This window comes from Barbus barbus (genome assembly GCF_936440315.1).
Source record: "Barbus barbus genome assembly, chromosome: 1".
Taxonomy (NCBI): Eukaryota; Metazoa; Chordata; class Actinopteri; order Cypriniformes; family Cyprinidae; genus Barbus; species Barbus barbus.
Window position 1 is genome coordinate 41,263,929 of NC_136729.1, and position 21,377 is coordinate 41,285,305.

The 21,377-nt window shown below is 37.0% G+C and overlaps 1 protein-coding gene across 1 annotated transcript in view; it reads right to left on the reverse strand.

Moving 5' to 3' along the window:
* LOC306875317 (DENN domain-containing protein 5A-like) overlaps positions 1 to 21,377 on the reverse strand; it is a 54,949-nt gene that overhangs the window by 18,597 nt on the left and 14,975 nt on the right. Inside the window, exons 2-8 of the mRNA XM_079425801.1 lie at positions 20,188 to 20,259; positions 19,481 to 19,590; positions 16,469 to 17,141; positions 9,815 to 10,002; positions 7,867 to 8,181; positions 1,489 to 1,701; positions 931 to 1,165 (exon numbers count right to left, since the gene is read on the reverse strand). Coding sequence (XP_079281927.1) covers positions 931 to 1,165; positions 1,489 to 1,701; positions 7,867 to 8,181; positions 9,815 to 10,002; positions 16,469 to 17,141; positions 19,481 to 19,590; positions 20,188 to 20,259 — 1,806 coding nt within the window. The remainder of the gene's footprint in view (positions 1 to 930; positions 1,166 to 1,488; positions 1,702 to 7,866; positions 8,182 to 9,814; positions 10,003 to 16,468; positions 17,142 to 19,480; positions 19,591 to 20,187; positions 20,260 to 21,377) is intronic.

Sequence of the window (21,377 nt, forward strand, 5' to 3'; positions counted from 1 at the left end):
ATCATTATTCAGGTTAATAATAAATAACATTTCCATTTGGCTCTCTATGCTTGAACTGTCCCATTTCATCAGCAGAGCTAATGGAAGACATCTGAATGTAACGCACACAATTCAAGAATCCTATCCATAATGCATTGCAAGAAGAGGAATTCAGCATGACCGTTGCATGGAGTGAGCTGTCTATGTATTACTAAGCTAAAACGTATAGATTTTATTATTAATGAGGCGCCATGAGGAAATCGGATCAAATTTCCAGTAACACGTTAAAAGCAAGATGTCTGAAAATAAAGGTCACTTATGAATAAAAATAAAGCCACAATCAATACGTTCTTCTTGCATTCAAATTTGTGCATATCACGTTTGATGTACATGAAACATCTGAACTATGACATTTGAAAATTACACAAAGAGACAAATAAATGCACGAAGCATCCGTATTTATCAGCAGCCAAGTGCAAAATGCAATAAAAAATTGGCTTGGTAAACAGAGTTGAGGTATTGGCTGCTCTAAATATGCAATGGTAAAAAGCACGGTTATTGAGTTGTGTATTATTTTAATTAAAGCTGACAAATCTAAGAAGATATATTGAAGAATGTAGGTAGCCAAACAGTTGCTGGTAGCCATTGACTTCCATAGTATTTTTTTCCCCTACTATGGAAGTCAATGGCTACCGGCAACTGGTTTGGTTACCAACATTCTTCAATATATCTTCTTCTTTTGTATTTAACAGAAGACAGATATTCATATAGGTTTGGAACAACTTGAGAGGGAGTATATAATCAATGACCAGTAAAATTAATTTATGGCTGGTAAATTTAAATTTACTCTATATGGGTGTGGCAAAAAAATGTATTTTATGCCATACGTATATGTATTCCAAATAGCTCCATTTCTAAAACAGATTAGTCACCAGGTTTATGCCGTCTCACCTGCTTCATCAATATTGGTGCATTTCTGGTACATGGAGGTCCGCAGGGTGGGTGTCCTGACATTTAGCATGCGGATCTTGTCAACACGGGAATCAAACACTCTCAGCGTGTGCTCTTTGTCCTCGTCATCGTGGCACAGGATCTTACTGTCGATGAAAGAGGCAAACATCTGCGTCTCAAGGAAGCGGGAGAGGAACGGCAGGTAAGGTTCTGGCTGATCCGACAGGAAGGAGGCCTGCAGTGGGCAGAATTCACAATTGGCAAACACCATGAAGCTGCTGTGGGCTACAAAGTGTATCAGCATCCCAAAACATCTTACTTAGTTACTCTAAACCCTAGTTTCATTTTTCCAAAACACTGTTTTAATTTTTCTGGGTACATTTTAATCATTGAAAAGAATGACTAATCAATTTAATTTTTAAAACTTCTTGGTCTGAGCTGGTTGTAACATAGGTCTTCAAGCTGGTCAGAACTGGTTGACCCATTTGAACTGGCAATAAATCAACAAGACTTAGGTTTTCTAGCAGAGAAATTTATAAATGGATAGCGAAGCATCACCTTGTCAAAGTTCTGCATCTGGTCTCGGTTGCTAAACCAGGACTCTTTGTCTTGGCTGGGCTGAATGACAAACACCTCATAGTCAGAGAACATCTGCGTGAAGCGGTTGGCGAAGACCTCTCGCACCCGAATGTTCGGCTGATGCATTTTCATCTCCTCTTCATCACACTGCACTTTTGAATCCTTAGTGCTCGTATCCTCCTTCGCATCCAACTGTCAAACACACCAAAAGAAGAATGCACTTATAAACAGGCACAGAGGTGAAGGACAAAAAAAGTTAAAAAGTGATGGTGGGGTCAGTGGCACAAGAAGCAGAGGGACTGTTGTGATGGCATGACAAGGCAAAAGTGTAGCTCGTGAATATTAATCAGGTTAAACTCATATATTTTACATTGACATTTATGCATTTAGCAGACGCTTTTATCCAAAGCGACTTACATTGCATTCAAGTTACAGGTTTTTACATTTTATCAGCTCTTGTTTTAAAGTGATGTATCAATATTATGTGATGTATCAAACCAGAAATCAAGTCTGTAGTAGAGTATTTATTCATTTCAGGCAAATTTATTCTGATTAAAAATACGTTACTAAATAATTAGAGGGAATACGTCCCCACAGCAAACGACACCTCTCTGTAATTCTGTTAACGTAGAGCACAATAAAATAAAGTGGAAAAGAATGAATCTCCCCTATGTTAATAATCAGGGTATGTTCTGTTCATTCGTAAGAATAATAAGAAAACAGTTCCTTTTCCGTTCCAGCAAGACTGTTTTCTGCTGCGCAGAACTGCGCAAGAACTAATGACGGCACGGTTTAATGTTTGGTTGACCAATCAGCGGAAAGGGGCTTTTTATTTCCGCCCACAAACAGAGATCAAAAATTCAAGCGGTTTATTCATTTTTTAGCCCTGAACGTAAAAATGGAAAATCAAGCATAATTCTTGTTTTTTAGTTTTTGTAAAAAATTGAAAGGAACCATTTTCTTATTTTTCGGTTTTTAATATTAAATTAAAAAACGAATGAACGGAAGATACCCTGATTGTTCATTTGACTTTTCAACATTTTTTCTAAACAATATTGGTTAGTGGTCCGTGCACTTTTTGCGTCCATTCATTTTTCGTTTTTTAACCCAGACGAAAAACGTGAAAAAAGAATGGTTATAGTATTTTTAACTGCTATGCTGAAAACCAAAATTGAAATTAGAACCGTACACACAAAATTCTTCACGAAAAGGTCAAATATTGACTTCTTTTCAGATTTTTGCTTATGAATTTTTGTACTTTTAATAAACATTTGAAAAATGTACAAATTAATATAGAAACATGTCGATTTTAACAGGTTTTCTTTGGCCAAATTTAGTAATGCTTCTCTCGCACGTTCAGTTGAGAACTAGAGTCTTTGGAACAATGCAGAGACTTAATAAAAATCTGTTTTTTAAAATAGACATAGGTAGAATCCTGGGAACTTTATCGTCATGAAAATATATACTGGGATATAATTTTGTCAAATTTGTGTGTTATCTGGGTCACGGTATCGGAGAGGACCATGCATGGCATGTACCTTGCATCGTGTTAGAGCGCTACACACGGTTTAATATATGGGGTAAAAATAGAAATATATAAAGTTGTAATCTGAGACAGGCAGGCCGGTTCCTGAATCACTGAGGGTGCTTCTGAAATCAGTGACGGTACTCTAGCCTTAATATACATGTTGACATATTTTTGCCCTGTTAATTAATGCCGCATTTATATGCAGATGTCACTCCCGAAACATTGCAGCGTGCAGCTGTCACTGGTCCAACAGCATCATGAAAAACAAAACTTATTCAAATTCTGAATGGATTAGCCAAGAAAGCGCGCAAAGCAATTAATAATTCTAAAACTGTCATTCATTTCAGTTTATCAAGATCTCACAAACATCTGTTATAATCAATGAAGATCTAGACTGCACAATGCATCTCTTATTTACATCATGTTACACTTTGTTTGTTATAATGAGAGACTCCTGGGGTCTGTTTCATAAAACAAGTTTACCAAATAAACCAGGCTCATTTCAGTTAGTTATTTTGAACCAAATCAGCTGACAATAAATCAGACTAACTGAAATAATCCTGGCTTATTTGGTAAACTTGTTTTATGAAACAGGCCCCCGTTTGTGCAGCACTGAACAAAACTGTGTCTTGGAGTTGATTCTAACTTAAAAGCATGGTCAACAGAAAATGTCAGTCATCCTATTTCTAGCTTTAACCGGCCCGCTCTTGCCGTTTCGTTTCATTCCCTCTAGCACTCCCGTAGAACTTGCCCAGGATACAGTTATTTGCAAAGAAATATGTAATGAGTATTTCATACGTGTTTTTAGGCGTGAAAAATTAAGATCATAAAAATATCGAAGCTAAAGGTTTTCATAAAGCAGTTATGGTAGTAGCATTTAGCCTATATACATTAAAAAACAAACTTCATATCATGTTTATGATTTTTAATGAAATCGGAATTTTGAATAATGAAAATCTGTTTGTGCCTATCAGCGTTTGAACCATTAAAGAAGAAACCGCATTTTCTGTATTTCATTTCTGGGTTAAAAAACTAAAAATGAATGGACACAAAAGTACACGGACCGTTAGTCCAGTGTTTGCTTAGTATTTTTGATAATAATTTCAATTTGATTAGATTTTTCATATTTTCAATTCAATTTGAATGTTTTGGTACTTTTCCTGTGTTTTTGTCATTTTTTAGTTTTTATTTTTAAATATGTCTATATATTATTATTATCATTTTTTTTTTATCTTATTTAGTTTCAGTTATTATAGTACTTCAACTTTAAACAAAAATGTGAAATGTTGCTTTGGCAATAAGCTGAAATGAAGTTTAAGGGATTTTTAAAAAATATTTTATTTTATTTGACATTTTTTTTAACTACATTTTTGTTTAGATTTAGGTTTAGATCTTTATTTTTTTATTTTATTTTTATTTTACCGGGATAGTCCCATTGAGATATAAAATCTCTTCTTCCAGGGAGTCCTGGCCAAAATGGCAGCACAAAAAGTTTCACACAAAACAGTTTACATATACATTAAAACTCGTACACACACAAAAAAGACCTAATTTCTTAATTAAAACATTTACACGTTTCCTTACAGTTAGACCATAAAACATTTTTAAAGGTATTCAGCGAAGGAAGTTTTTCCAACATTAAAATACTCTGTGTCTCATTCCATAAGAAAGGAGCATAAAAAGAGAAAGCAGTTTTGCCAAACTCTGTGTAAACTCTAGGAACATGTAAAAGCAATCTATCAGTCGATCTTGTACTATAATGACAAGTATAATAAGATAGAAGACTACATATATAAGAGGGTAATTTACCTAACAAGGCCTTAGCTGTGAACAACAACATATGTATTTTTCTCCTCAGAGACAAAGAGGACCAACCCACTAATTCATACAAGGTACAATGATGAGTGTGAAAAGAAGCACAAGTGACAAATCGTAATGCAGCATGGTATACATAATCCAACTTTTTTAAAACAGAAGAACTTGCATGCATATAAATCACATCACCATAATCCAGCACTGAAACAAAACAACCCTGTATAATTTTCTTCCTTGCTTCAAAGGGAAAGCATTTCTTTAAACGATACAAAAAACCTAATTTTGGCCTAAGCTTTTTTAATAGATTTTCAATATGAACCTGAAAACTCAGCTTTTCATCCAGCCATATACCCAAATATTTATAACAACTAACTCTTTCTATACTCTCCCCCTCTAAACTTAAAATAGAGTAATCTGATTTAATGCCATGTCTGGTAAAAACCATGTATTTCGTTTTATTAGAATTTAATACCAATTTTACATTTGACAATGAAAGTTGCAATGTGCTAAAAGATTCTTGCAAAATATATATAGCTTGGTCCAAGGAACGTGCTACTGTATAAATAACAGTGTCATCAGCGTAGAAATGAATTTTAGCTGGGGTTATCCCACATCCCAAATCATTAATATATATTGAAAATAAAATGGGTGCTAAGATGGATCCCTGTGGGACACCTTTTATAATTTTTAACTCTGGTGAACTATAATTTTCAACTGAAACACATTGAGTCCTGTCTAATAAATAATTATAGAACCAACTTAAAGCCATCTCACTAAAACCCACACACCTGAGTTTTTGCAACAAAACTGTATGATCTACAGAGTCAAATACTTTTGACATTTTTTATGATTTTAGATTTAGTTAACATTAATAACCCTGTCTCTGTCACATGGCCAGTATTGGTCCAAACTGTTATATTGTTCATTCATGCCACATTTAGATTTCAGTGCTGGTAGATGACGTCCTTCATCCTTGAAATTTTGTTTTGGAATGTCATCTTAATATAATCTCAGCATAAAAAAAAAACATCAATCACCACTCTACATTTTACGAATGCTAAATTACACTCTTGACATTTTCCAGGAAAAATGTTGAAGTTGCAATGTAACAAGTAGAAGCCTATATTTTTTGTGTGTGTGTGGCATAATAGGGCAGTACTTGGAATCTGAATACAAATTTAACTGTAAGAAAGGGACGGGATTTAAGCAGATTAAATGATTGGAGAAGCCCAGTATACATCACCAGAGTGGAGTCTTTCAGTTATGACTAAAAAAGAGCTTTTTGTTGTTGTTGTTGTTTTTAATAGAACGAAACATGCATGAATTAATTGTTCACAATAAGATCAACAGCGAGCAATTTAGAAAATAGGGTGATTTTCCATTTCACGTCAACTTTAAGAGTAAATAGTTAATAGAGAGGAGGAACAAGAGAGTGGGAAAATGTGGCAGCAAATATCAGCGCACAGCTTTCGGAGCTGATCGGAGTTATCTATTCTCCATGGTAACACCCTGAATGGAGAGAGGAGAGTGCTGGGATCAGAAGTCTACAAATCTGCCTTGATTTATGAAGCAAATGAGGCTCGTTCCCAAGAGAATATAACCATACAGAGCAAGCGGCAATACACAGAGCAAGAAAAGCAAACAAGTGCCTGACAGCTCATTCTAAATAAGGGAATCATTGAACATCAAGTCAGTATGATGGAATTTAACTAGTACAGCTTCAAGGCTTGACAAACTCTCCCTAGAAGCTATATTAAGAGTAAGGGGTCAATCCCTGGTCTTTAGACAGAGTGTGTCCTTAAGCTGCTTAATGTCATCGAGAGAGACCTCAAGCTTTCTGAGAATAAGAACAGAGCGCGCTCAGTCTTAACAGCCATTTGTTCATTTTGTCATTTCTCCCACACAATAATTATAATTATTTCCCACACTGAAAAGATCTGTTTTACACAAAGCAGCTGTCATCACTGCTCAAGTCATTGTTCAATTCAAAAAGGAAATTATCGAATTCACAGCAAATCCCCAGAGAAACCAGACGAACTAAATGTCTCTGTCTGAGAGAATTTACAGCATAATATACACATAATATTAAAACTATAGTTTATAACTGCTTTTTTATTTATTTTTTGCTTAGTTTGTTAAAAGACAAAGAAAGAAAGAAAGAAAGAAAGAAAGAAAGAAAGAAAGAAAGAAAGAAAGAAAGAAAGAAAAAGAAAGAAATTCTTTAAAATGCATTTAAAGAAACACATTCACTTACACTTATTTGGACACTATCTGTCATAAATATTATTCATGTTAAGAAAATGAATGGTCCCAAATAATATTAAAATAGTAAAAATACAATAAAATAAAACGCTTACCTTTTGGACTAATATTGTCCACAACCCCTTCCATTAGTTAGGTAATAATGAATTAATGAATTCAGATGCAGACACTGCCAGTAGGTGCCAACGGGGTTATTGGCATAACTTACATTAATGTAAAACAATAATTACATGAATGCATTAGTGTAATACAATTATAATACTTAATTTTATGACGGTACTGCTTATTACATATTTCCTATCACAAGAAAATGACATACTTTTAACGCGTAGAATGAGTATGTGGATACAACATACAACCAGAAATTGGTGGATTTTTAAGGATGTTTTTTTGAATTCTCAAAGAGCTTGAGGTCTTAAGTACTTTGAATGATAATTATGAGATCCGATTTTTTTTTGAGGCGGATAAAATTCTGGTTATGCTTTAATCATTCTATTCCCACAAGCAACAGTGCAATAAACAGTGCTTTACAAATTTATATGTCGCGTCCCTTCCAAGTCCCTGATATGTTATCCTAATGTGGATACCAATCAGTGTGATAATCAAACACTGCAAATGTTTATTCGCTTGCCTGCTAGCTATAAACATAGAATTCCTTTTAAAAACCATAACAAACTTTTAAAGAACCACAATTAACACTGTTTTAGTACTTAAAACAGACACGTACTTTGTGTCTTCATTCCCATGCTCACCTTCTCCAGACTGACTCCAGTCCTCTTGACCAGCGCCTGCAGACGAGCTATGGTTTGGTTTTCTCTCAGCAAGTACGAGTTGAGCGGTGAGCCGGCCAGGTTGCCATTGCGCTTGTCAGAGGCCATATCACCCGAGCGGAAGCCCCTGAGCTTGCCCTGGCCCTCGCTGCACTGTGGGTTTGCCTCTGAAGATATGCCAAACGCCAACAGAACCTCCGAGATCTCCTGGATGAACTCCAGCTTGTTGGGGAACTGAGGCAGGTCCTCAGGTAGCTCGATAAAGTGGTTGTCAATATCGACAAAACAAAGGTTGGCCTGAAGGGTACAAGAGTTATTTCATTACAAATATTGATCAATGAGATTATGTAACAGAAATTTCTGGAAGAGATTTTGAACAATGAGGTAACACTGACTTTCATCTCTGTCCACTAGAGGACAAGCTAACAAACCAATGATGCTCAGTTCAGAATTATATACTCATACAATCATATAAAAAAAAACTGACAAGGTTTGACAATTTTTCACATTTACAAACAGGTACAAATAGAAATGCACACTACCAAAAAAGTGCCAAATAGTACTATTGCACTACCATGGTATTCTTTGACATACCTTTGATATATAACAGTACTGAATGATTTTCATATTGGCATACAATGGTTTTTATATGGTTCTCATCATTATACCATGATGCTGCTACAGTAAAAAATGTTTTAAATGGTATATTGAGTCCTTTGCACAATCTGACTCTGCTTTAGCCTAGATTTAAACTGCTGATTTTATCTGGCCAGTGGAGAATGACACAATTTTGACACACTATTTCCCCGTCTAAATACTGTAAAGCTGATATAAAGCCACCCAGCTTAATATCAAGCTGATGTAAAGCTGCTTTGACAAAATTTGTATTATTAAAAGCGCTATACAAATAATAGTGACTTGACTTGACTTGATATTGCAGTGATGCATTACAGATCTTGGTTTCCCTGCAGGTTGGTGCCGCCAAATTCTTTCATAAACACTAAAAGAAGTAAAGTGGCAGTGTAGCTGACAAATGTTTGATGGAAGATTTATTTCAAAAGGAGCTCCACATGAAAAGCAGACTTTTTACTGCTGCTTTTCAGGTAAGATCAAGGAAAAAGTGGATATCTCATCAGTGAGCAAGGTCATAGAGATTGTTTTCCTACAAAAGGTTTTACCAATATTGTTTCAGTCACATCTCAGTAGGAAGATAAAGACCAGAAGGGTTTAAAAAAAAAATTTAAAAAAATAACGCACTCCAGTATGTGGTTTACAGTTACATTCATATTTCTATGTTATTATAGCTATATATTATTCAGCTAACATTATTTTGACACTACGTATGACTAAAAGAAATTATGAATTGATGATTGAGCTTTCTTGATCAAAAAAGTCTGAAAACACACAAAAAACATAAATATTACACCATTCTCATTATTAATATGAATAATTCACCAAATCAGTATATTAGAATGCTTTCTGAAGCATCACGTCTCTAAAAACTAGACTAAAAGTTGCTGAAAATTTAATTTTAAAATATAGTAAAGAGAAAACAGTTAGATTGTAATAATATTTCACAATATTACTGTATTTTATCATCAAATAAATGCAGTCTTGGTGAGACTATCAAAAACATTTTAAAAACCATAAATATACACATCTCTTTTAAATGGGCAGTATTAGGATTTCAGTATAATTACCACAAATATCTTATGGCCGGGTGCTGTTGACACATGACCTAATGAGATTTAAGCATGAGTCTTTTCTTTAACTGAGATGCGTGAGGCCAAACAGACTATGATGATCACCACCTATAAGGCTGCAGCACTAGTTCTTTAATAAAACCATGACATCCTCCCTGAACATGAATTCACCCTGAACTGAATAGCAGGATGAGTCGGTTGTCTGGGAGCAAGTGTGTGTCACACACCTCTTGGGGAAGTTCCAGCTTGGTGCGGTCATCCTGGCCGTTGGAGTGCAGACCCATGAGGTAGGGCACAGGAGCATCCAGGAAGTGGAGCAGTGAAGCGGGCAGGATAGGCACGTACACATGCTGCCATTGGAAGGGGAACATTAAAGCTGTGATGCTCTCCGCTACCGTCATCAGCCGCTGGTAATCTGGACAAAGACACATTAAGACACATCACTCTCTGAGCAGGGTTACTCTACACAGAGCTAATTTACAGATTGATGAAGTTTATCCATCTGCAAGGACAGAATAATCACACCCGAGGCCACAACAGAAAAAGATTTTTGCAAATTACAACTTATTAGTGTAACATTCAGGATAATGTCAGCATTAGGCGATGTGCCGACAGCCCACCCACAGTCTGTTCACTGAACCAACTTTAAATATTTCATATAAAAATGGCAAGAGCTGTTTGCAATCACTAGTTCAACTCTGATTGGCTAATATCATTATCTAGATATAAATCAGATTATACAGGTGCTGGTCATAAAATTAGAATATCATGAAAAAGTTTATTTATTTCAGTAATACCATTCAAAAAGTGAAACTTCTATATTAGATTCATTCATTACACACAGACTGATATATTTCAAATGTTTATTTCCTTTAATTTGGATGATTATAACTGACAACTAATGAAAGTCCCAAATCCAGTATCTCAGAAAATTAGAATATCAATTAAGACCAATGCAAAAAAAATGATTTTTAGAAATGTTGGCCAACTGAAAAGTATGAACATGAAAAGTATGAGCATGTACAGCACTCAATATTTAGTTGGGGCTCCTTTGGCCTGGATTACTGCAGCAATGCGGCGTGGCATGAAGTCGATCAGTCTGTGGCACTGCTCAGGTGTTATGAGAGCCCATGTTGCTCTGATAGTGGCCTTCAGCTCTTCTGAATTGTTGGGTCTGGCGTATTGCATCTTCCTCTTCACAATACCCCATAGGTTTTCTATGGGGTTAAGGTCAGGCGAGTTTTCTGGCCAATCAAGAACAGGGCCATGGTCCTTAAACCAGGTACTGGTAGCTTTGGAAGTGTGTGCAGGTGCCAAGTCCTGTTGGAAAATGAAATCTGCATCTCCATAAAGTTGGTCAGCAGAAGGAAGCATGAAGTGCTCTAAAACTTCCTGGTAGACGGCTGCGTTGACCTTGGACCTCAGAAAACAAAACACCAGCAGATGACATGGCACCCCAAACCATCAATGACTGTGGAAACTTTACACTGGACCTCAAGCAACGTGGATTATGTGCCTCTCCTCTCTTCCTCCAGACTCTGGTACCTTGATTTCCAAAGGAAATGCAAAATTTACTTTCATCAGAGAACATAACTTTGGACCACTCAGCAGCAGTCCAGTCAAGACGCTTCTGACGCTGTCTCTTGTTCAAGAGTGGTTTGACACAAGGAATGCGACAGCTGAAACCCATGTCTTGCATATGTCTGTGCGTGGTGGTTCTTGAAGCACTGACTCCAGCTGTAGTCCACTCTTTGTGAATCTCCCTCACATTTTTGAATGGGTTTTGTTTCACAATCCTCTCCAGGGTGTGGTTATCCTTATTGCGTGTACACTTTTTTTCTACCACATCTTGTCCTTCCCTTCGCCTCTCTATTAATGTGCTTGGACACAGAGCTCTGTGAACAGCCAGCCTCTTTAGCAATGACCTTTTTGTGTCTTGCCCTCCTTGTGCAAAGTGTCAATGGTCGTCTTTTGGACAACTGTCAAGTCAGCAGTCTTCCCCATGATTGTGTAGCCTACAGAACTAGACTGAGAGACCATTTAAAGGCTTTTGCAGGTGTTTTGAGTTAATTAACTGATTAGAGTGTGGCACCAGGTGGCTTCAATATTGAACTTTCACAATATTCTAATTTTCTGAGATACTGAATTTGGGACTTTCATTAGTTGTCAGTTATAATCATCAAAATTAAAGGAAATAAACATTTGAAATATATCAGTCTGTGTGTAATGAATGAATCTAATATACAAGTTTCCCTTTTTGAATGGTATTACTGAAATAAACTTTTTCATGATATTCTAATTTTATGACCAGCACCTGTATATATATATATATATATATATATATATATATATATATATTATTTCACATTTTTGGTGAAAATATAGGACTCTTTTTTTCTGAATGAAAATAAACAACTCTCAACCAGTCTTTTTTGAATGATATAATACATATATCAAATTTAATACACACACATATCAGATTTAAAGGGATAGTCCACTTTCTTTTTCTGTGAAACATAAGATATTTTGAAGAATGTTGGTGACCAAACAGTTCCGGTTCCCATTAACTTCCATTGTTTTCAGGCCGCACATTCAGTTCGTTCAGTTACAATCTTTTAGTTCCTCAGGGCTCTGTCCTGGGACCACTTCTTTTCATCATTTACCTTCTTCCTCTTAGCAATACCTTACGCAGATGACAGCCAACTCTATTTTTCCAGCAAACCTAATTCCACTCTCCCTCCTTCAGCCCTCACTGACTGTCTCAATGAACTTAAATCCTGGTTTTCCTCCAATTTCCTCAAATTAAACAGTGATAAAACAGAATTTCTTCTAATTGGCAATAAATCTTTATAAAACTTTATCCAAAACTAATTTTTCTCTTTCAATTGATAATTCCTCTGTTTCTCCTTCTCCTCTGGTTAAGAGTTAGGGTGTCCTCCTGGACAGTACACTATCATTTTAATCACATACTAATAACATCACCCGGTCCGCTTATTTTCATCTACGTAATATTAACCGCGTTTGCCCTTCCCTTACCCCTCATACTACTGCTATTCTTGTTTACAGTCTTGTCATCTCCCACATCGATTATTGTAATTCTCTTCTCTTTGGTCTTCCTCACAGATCCCTTTATAAGCTTAAATTGCTTCAAAACTCAGCAGCCCGTATTATTGCCATAATCCCCCCCTTTCACCACATCACCCCTGTTTGCAGCAGCTTCACTGGCTTCCGGTTAAGATTCACTTTTGTTCTGCTTCTTCTCTTCAACTTACTGTTCTTTTTTTTTTTGCCTCTCCACCATGGGGAGCAGGCCATTTTGTTGCTCTGCTCCCCGGCTCTGGAATTCACTACCACCAGACATCCGAAATATTGACTCTCTATCTCTTTTTAAAATCCAGACTTAAGTCTCATTTGTTCAAGATTGCATATCTCATCTAAATTTTAATTGTTTTAATCGTCTTTGTAAATGGTATTTCTTGTTTGTTTTTTATTGTCTTGTTTGTAAATTTATTGTGTGGTGTCTGCGAGTGTTGAGAAAGGCGCCTATAAATAAAATGCATTATTATTATTATTTAGTTTTTTTGTCTATACAATGCAAGTCAATGTGAACAGCAATTGTTTAGTTACCAACATAGCCTATGTTCTAAGTTCCACAGAAGAAACGAAAGTCATACAGGTTTGAATTGACATGAACGTCAAATGATGACAGAATTTAAACATTTTGGTTGAAATAACCATTTAACTGCACAATTGCTCTTAATGAAGATCAACAGTCTTTCTTTACTCCATTTTTCGATTTTCAGCACTGTAATTGTGTGTGTGTGTGTGTGTGTGTGTGTGTGTGTGTGTGTGTGATAATGTTCTTGACATTCAGTCATTTGGGTATTGTAAAAATGCTTAAATTGTGTGCTTCTTAAGTGACTGGCACACAATGCATTCTCAAGTGGGCATTTAAAACTAAAAATATCACAATATATTGTGATATATTACATATTCTCATACACACAAAACCCAGACAAAATGGGCAATTTTTTTGTTATGGTCTCCACCCTGCAGTCCCATAGGGTGTCACGACTGTCAGAGAGACAAGAATACTAAACTAGCCTCTAAGCACCCTGAGTAACAACAACAGGCCTGTTCACACACACACACACACACACACACACTACTCACGTCCTCAGACTTACTAGGAAAAAAGCTTCAAGGAAACAATTTTCACTCAGAAATTGCTAGTAAATGTTACAAATAATTTCACAGATTCATCAAGAAATACTTAGAATTACATATGAAATTTTGAAGAAGAAAGTGTTCTAAACAATGATTTGTTGAAGTTGTAAATAAGTTGAAGTTGTCTTTCAAAATGTCATGTTTAATTCAATGTGCTACCATTTCTTTGTAATTATTTGTGACATTAATCAACGATTTCAAAATGAAAACTGTTTCATAACTTTTTTTCCAAGTAAATCCTACCTCGGTTTTTTAGTCACAGATTCATCATAATGAAATCAGCATGAGTCAGAGGTACCCCCAAAAAAACCCTGTATTATTATATTAATATTTGAATATTTGTTTACCTAAAGAAAATGTGTTTTCATAAATGTAACTATTTTAAGCTATTTAATATTATTTAATATGAATTAATATTATGTTTATAATAAAATATTAATTCAAGTCCTGCAACCGAGGGCGAAGTCTATATAGGGAAATGAGCAGTAACTGGCAAACATCCATTGATCTAGCAGCAGATGCCCGTCTAGGAAAGGGCCAGGGTATTTATATATAGAGAAACGTAGGCTATCTTGTTTTTTAGCACCAACACCCTGCTGTGTGTGTGCGGACGCTCAACCTAATGACATCAAGTCCTTTTCATTCTGGACTCTCACTGTCCACAAACATTACGCTACAAGCACGAGCCTTCTGGATACAGAAAGGGATGATGTCATTTCCAGCCAATCATATTTATGCTGCATCACCACCATCCTCCTTATCCGGAGGACGGTTGCTAAGCAACACTACAGCAATGCATCCACCCAGCCCCCTGTCGCTTTGTAGTTGCCTCCTGTAATTTGCTCTTCCTTGTTGGTGTAATTGCTCCAATCAGTACATCTGCCACTGAATCGCAAAACAATCTCCCCATGCTGCTTTAAATTCAATCTAAAATGGCCTGCTGAGGATTTGCAGCAGGAAACACCGCCAGTTATATTGTGTTTAGCATGTGAATCAAAGACAGTACACGTAAGTGACATTTTCATAAATATAATAATGATATTTTGACATATTGTGAGACATGCTGCCAAATTTGTACGAAAACTTCAAGCATATGGCAATGACAAACACGAAAGACTCCTACAATTTTAATCAACTTCTAAACATATTAGCTTAAATACTCCACAGAATTTGCAAACTACCCGGTGTTTCTGAGAAAAGGGTGGGCTGTGAGTTTGACAAGAACGAGGGAGAACAAAGCGCTAAGATAAGCTCACACGGACACTGAGATGGAGAGAGAGTGTGAAAAGAGAGAAAGAGCATGTCGCAGTATACTGCAATATAACCGCCTGTTTATTCTCTTGTCTAAAACCAGCCTGTACTAAACAGAACAAGCCAAAAATCAAGAAAATGAGCTAAAATCAATGTTTGCATGGCATTCATTCAGAACTCTGTTAGGTTAGGTTAAGGCCATCAGATTTAAATCAGCTTTAATGTGAAAAAACGTGTACGTTGGCAGCAAAGAGCAATACTAATTTATGTCAAAAAGCATTTACTAAATTAAAGTCTCTGCGTTTACTCACTTTGGACGATTAAGAACAATGATTTATGACTTTGAGCAAATTACAGCCAAGTCGTTAACAATTTATAGAACCTTGATGAGATTTTCCAGTTTTCCTATTAGGCATATGTCCATAGGACATATTGAATAAAACAGCCATAGCCTTTAACTTGCATTACAGCCATAGACCAGAATTAGTTGTTCTTGTTAGTTGGTTGGTGGTATGCAGAGGGTCAAGGTTTAGTTAGTTAGCATCGACAGTCAGCCACTGCCAAAATGTCTTGGAAAGCTTACAATTATAGAAAGTTAACTAAATTTACCAAAACTTTTCTGCTCCTCTACAACCCTAACTCTATGTATAAGTATTCCATCGACATTTGATGCTAGCATGTTTACAGTAGCACATTAGCACTAAGCTAGGCTAACATGATATTCCGAATAAAAATACATAACACACTTAAACACTGTTAAAACAATCTTCAATTTGGACTAATTTAACTGTTTAGAACAGACACATCAGCATGCCTTAAAATACTGTCTATGTAGGCAGCTTACTAGGTTTTGGAAACAAATACCCACAACAATAGTATTTGTGAGTCAAAACAGAAGTTTTTTTTTTTGGCGTTTATTACCAACACCGCTATATGTCAGCGTCGCCAGCAAAACTAAAGTTTTAATTAATAATCTAATCTGATGTAGTGAGACTTTTGAATTTCATCAATAGTCTGGTACACTTTACACTTCTGGCCAAGAACGACCTGTTTAAACAGTAAGGGACCATTTGACTGGGATGTAAGGCCTCCAACATTTGATAACTGGCTTTCACATGTGAGCTACTAAGTGTCTAAACCTAAAACCCAGTTGGGCATATTCAAAAGGCGCCACGAATCTTGGTAACTTTGTCAAATCCAATTTCTCCTTACAAGAGTCTGGCAACACAGATTTCCTGCAGACACTTTCCCTCCTAGAAATTGCATAAAGCCAGACAATCAAATTAGAGCTTGCCATTTTGATAAACCCCTTACCATTTTTGTGTGGAATTTGTCTGACGCTGAGATTAATAATAAGCAGGCACTAAATCTACAAAAGTATGAGTGATACTGTAGTTACTCACGTTGCGAGTACAGAAGGATCTGGATCTCCAATAGTGCACAGGTGAAGAGCTGTAGCACGTTCTCCACACCTAGCAGCTCAAACACCTCCTGCAGGGGGAAGTCAAAGAGGGGCAGCTCGGCCGTACTGGGTCTCTGACACACCACAGGCCCATATACGCCCGAGAACTTCAAGGAACGCCCAACCGGCGGAAGCGGGACCTCGTAGAGGACGTTGTAGACGTAGCTCTCCAGCGGCAGCGGCGGAGGCTGAGGCGAGGTGACGGCCTGGTGCAGCTGTTCCAGAACCCTTCTGCAGGCCTGGGCGAAGGCCATGGGTGTGATCAGGCAGATGCACTTGGACACATACAGTGTGTCTCGGCTGATGTCGTAGGAGTTGAAACGCTGCAGCCGAGACAAGGTGGGAGCAGCGTGCAGTTGTTGAGGGGTGGGACGGGTGTCTTCTGGACTGCGAGGAGTGGGGGGAGTGTGCAAGATGTCGTACTGTTCTGCATTGTGCATGTGGTAGAGCGTCTGCATAGCACTGCAGATCTGTTTGCTGGTCACCTCCTCGAAGAAGGTGAGGGCAAAGCCGTAGGTTCGGGAGCCGTCCTCTCTCGTGATAATGAATGAGTGGAACTGGGGCTCGCGGATGTCTGTCTGGGTGCGGAAGGACAAGCCCTTTGGCATACAGAGCTGTGGGGGAAACAACAGCAAAAAACATCTGAGGCTCTACAAATATATTAAAAAGATCTTCAACAAGTTCCCTTAATTTGAGCCACTCTGAATCTCTTTTGATAGACCAATATAGAAGTGGTTCTCAACCATGTTCCTGGAGGCTCCCCAAGACTGCACATTTAGTAGAGACTCCAAGACCTGAAATGAGTGTGTCAGACAAAGGAAACATGCAAAATGTCCACTGTTGGGAGACCTTTAGGAACATGTTTGGGAACCACTGCTATATAGCGCCTATGCATATTAAGTGACTTGTTTGGACAATTAACAGACATCTGGAGAATGCAATATTTTCTGTTTTCAAACATTGAAAACAGTGTATTTTAGTATATTTATTACAGTTCAAATGCTATCATTAACTCTTTCCCTGCATTGACAGAATTTTCACACTTTTCACTGTTATATGGTAGGAGGCGCTATTACACATCTTCTGAAATAGTATTGAATAGCTGGATCAAAACACAGTGAAGAAGCAGCAAAAAGAGTGATGGCATATGCAAGTAGATGCATATGCAAAATAACATGATCATCAAACATTAAACAGCATATAAATCAAAACTGCCCAACGTTACTGAATGAAATGTTGAGTCAGGAAGTGGTATCGGACCGTGCAAGCTTGGTGTGTTGATAGAAGTGATCTACTCCATCTGTTTTGATCATCATTCTGAATCCAATCCAGATGATGTGTTTTACAACAAAGCCATTTTCTTAGCTTTTTGCTCAAAATGTTGCTCTTTTCATGAAACTTGCTTACATTCAAGTATTGATAAAAATGCATGAAGCTGGAAGAAAACGGTTTGTTTTGTTAAAAAGCATGTGTTCTGTTCTTTCATTTGACATGTTGCATGTTCAGAAATTCACACAATTAAATTTTCTAGGGAAATTTTTAGAAAATTATCAAAAATGCAGGTGGTGGCTGGTAGCTTTTTTTTAGAAATGCTGACAGGGAAATAATTAAACAGTTAAATATATCATATATGATATATTTAAGCGATATATTGCAGGAGGCTGTGCTATATTCTAAATATAGACTGGCAAAAGGGCGTTGTTAGGCATGACACACAACACCACCTCAAGTGCCTTCCTGCTTTATGACAGGGTAAAGATACTGGAGGGACTGGTGTGGATCCCAAAAATAATCACATTTTTGTCATTTTGAGGAATCAGGAATTGTCAGTCTACTCTAAGAGCCGGCTTGCGGATGTCTGCGTGATGTAATTTTCATCAGTAACACAGTCTGCTATTGTCCTTGCTTCTGATATGAGTGCTTGAAAAAATACGAGCCACTAGCCACATCTATCCATGCTCATGGTCAAAAATGTATATTTTGAAAGGCTTGCACGCTTAACTGTGCGTGAGACGAAGTGGAACACAGAATATGACGCATACCTGGGCCTTAAAGGGACAGTTCACCCAAAAATAAAAATTACCCCATGATTTACTCAACCTCAAGACATCAAAGGCCTTTCTTCTTTCAGACGAATGCTCTCAGAATTACATTTAAAAATGTCCTGGCTCTTCCAAGCTTTATTATGGCAGTGAATGGGTGTTGAGATTTTGAAGTCCAATAAAGTGCATCCATCCATCATAAAAAGTACTCCACATGGCTCCGGGGGTTAGTTTGTTACTCCACACGGCTCTGGGATGCATATTTTTCTTACACAAACGCATAGATTCGCTTCAGAATTAACCCCTGGAGCCGTGTGGAGAACTTTTTATGATGGAATGGATGCACTTTATTGGACTTCAAAATCTCAACACCCATTCACTGCCATTATAAAGATTGGAAGAGCCAGGACATTTTTAAATACAACTACGATTGTATTCGTTTAATTAGAAAGTCATATACACCTAAGATGACTTGAAGGTAAGTAAATCATGGGGTAATTTTCATTTTTGGTTGGACTGTTGCTCTAAATGTTGGAGTGAAATCACCAACTTCAGCTTCATTCACTGATTAATTTGATGACTCTTTCTGCAAGTTACCTTATTTTTCCAGTATGTGGCAACCAGTGAGTGTCTTTCTGAATATTATGAGCGAGTCTTTGAAACATTCAATGCAAAGATTAATTGACAGTTGTTCAATTTCTTTCAGAAAATGAGTACCATATTTTCAGTCCCATATAGTCCCTGACATGTACAATAAGGTAGTTGAAAAGGTTTTTTGCATCAAAGCTGTTATTAAATTGCAAAACTATCGCAAATTTTCATTTTATTTGCTGGTGGCCACCCTGCTTTCTAAAAATTAGAATTAGCTTTTGAAAAGCCTATATTGGTAGACCTCTATATGTGTCACTTACCATGCCCACAGCATCCTGATCAAAAGGGTTCCACTCCACGTTGTCGGGATAGTGCGCTAGAACTTTAGATTTAAACGTTCTCCGCAGTGGACTTTGCTCAAAATTCTCACCTGAGATTTGGACAGAAAGAGAAAGAGAAAAGAAAACGCTCAGAAAGCTCAAACCTTCATGGCAATTCAAGAAAATCACATCACAAAAAAAGTGATATACTGGTGTATATCTTAATATTAAATACATACAACAATTTCTAGAAGACATTGGTTTAGAAAGTTGCGAAAAACAAAAAAAACTGAAATCAAACCCAGTCAAAGCTAAAAGTGCTAGAACAGTTGAAGCAGAAAAGTGTTGCAACGCGTGGAAAAGACGTGCCTCGAAAATCATTCCAAGTGAAGGAGTTACAGCCCACCAAGCAAACCTTGGCGAAAGATCCCCAAGCAGTGACTGACAAACAGTTTGGAGTGCTAATAAGTTGCTGCTGCTGAGAGAGGAAGAGGAAGAGGAGTTGAGGAGGGAAAGGGTGTGAAGACAGGTGATCCCACGCTACCCGACCACGCAGCCATCTCACACATGAGCAAACAACGGTGCTGCGGAAGAGGTGCGTGGAAAGGTTAAGGGTTAGCGGGCACAGGCCGAGCTGTGGTTGATTGTGATACAAACAGGAGCATTGACTGCAGGAGTGGAGAGCATAGTGGGGGGTGGGGGGTTACCTGCATCTGCACTCGCCAAATTTCCTCTGCCAACATCTCTGTATTTAGTAGCCTGTATATACTGGCATAAAGCTACACAAAAGATAAAACAGTGCAATTAATCACTTACATAAGGAGGGTGAGTAATCTTCACTTATTACTCATAGACAACACCATTAAGGGCACTTCTTGAAGTCCATTATGGAAGACAAGGAGTGTTGCTTAAAAATAAAATTAAGGAATAAATGATCAATTTATTAATTAATTGTAGTTAACTGTCACAAAACAATAATAATAAATCAATACATTTTTTAAATAATAAATAAATATACATATAAAAGTATTTGATTACATGTTTAAACCTTTGGTAAAATGTACAAACAATAAATCAATATATTAAAAAAAATGTATTTGACATTGATTTCTTTAGCCATTTGCAAGTTGCTTTTTAAATGTTTTCCAACACCATGTCGACCCAACCCAATTTGCAGAAATTTATCCAACCTCAGGCCTTCCAAGATGTAGATGAGTTTGTTCCTTCATCGTAACAGATTTGCAGGAATTTAGGATTTCATCACTTGCTCACCAATGGATGCTCTGCAGTGAATGGGTGCCGTCAGAATGAGAGTCCAAACAGCTGATAAAAACATCACAATAAACCACAAGTAATCCACATGCCTCCAGTCTATCAACTAATATCTTGAAGTGAAAGCATGTTTGTAAAAAAACATCTCCATCATAGATGTTTTAACTTTAACTTTTAATGAGTCCATAATACATACATATTCCATAATAATGCTTGCTCCAGCAAAAAAGTCAATCCCTGTTGTCCTCTCACATCAAAATCCACCAATATATTTGATTAGAATTATGTAGAATTGCTTATAAACGGTGCTTGAGCTGTGCATATTTCTCTCCTGATTCAGACGAGTCAACTTTATCACTGAAGAAAGCAATATTATTGACTCGTAAATTAGCCGGAAGCAACAGTTAATTGATGGACTGGAGTGGTGTGGATTACATGTGAATTATTTTCATGTTTTTAATCAGCTGTTTGGACTCTCATTCTGACGGCACCCATTCACTGCAGAGCATCCATTGATGAACAAGTGATGAAATTCTACATTTCTCCAAATCAGTCCAGATGAAGAAACAAATTCATCAACACCTTGGATGGCCTGAAGGTGAGTACATATTCACCAAACTTTCAT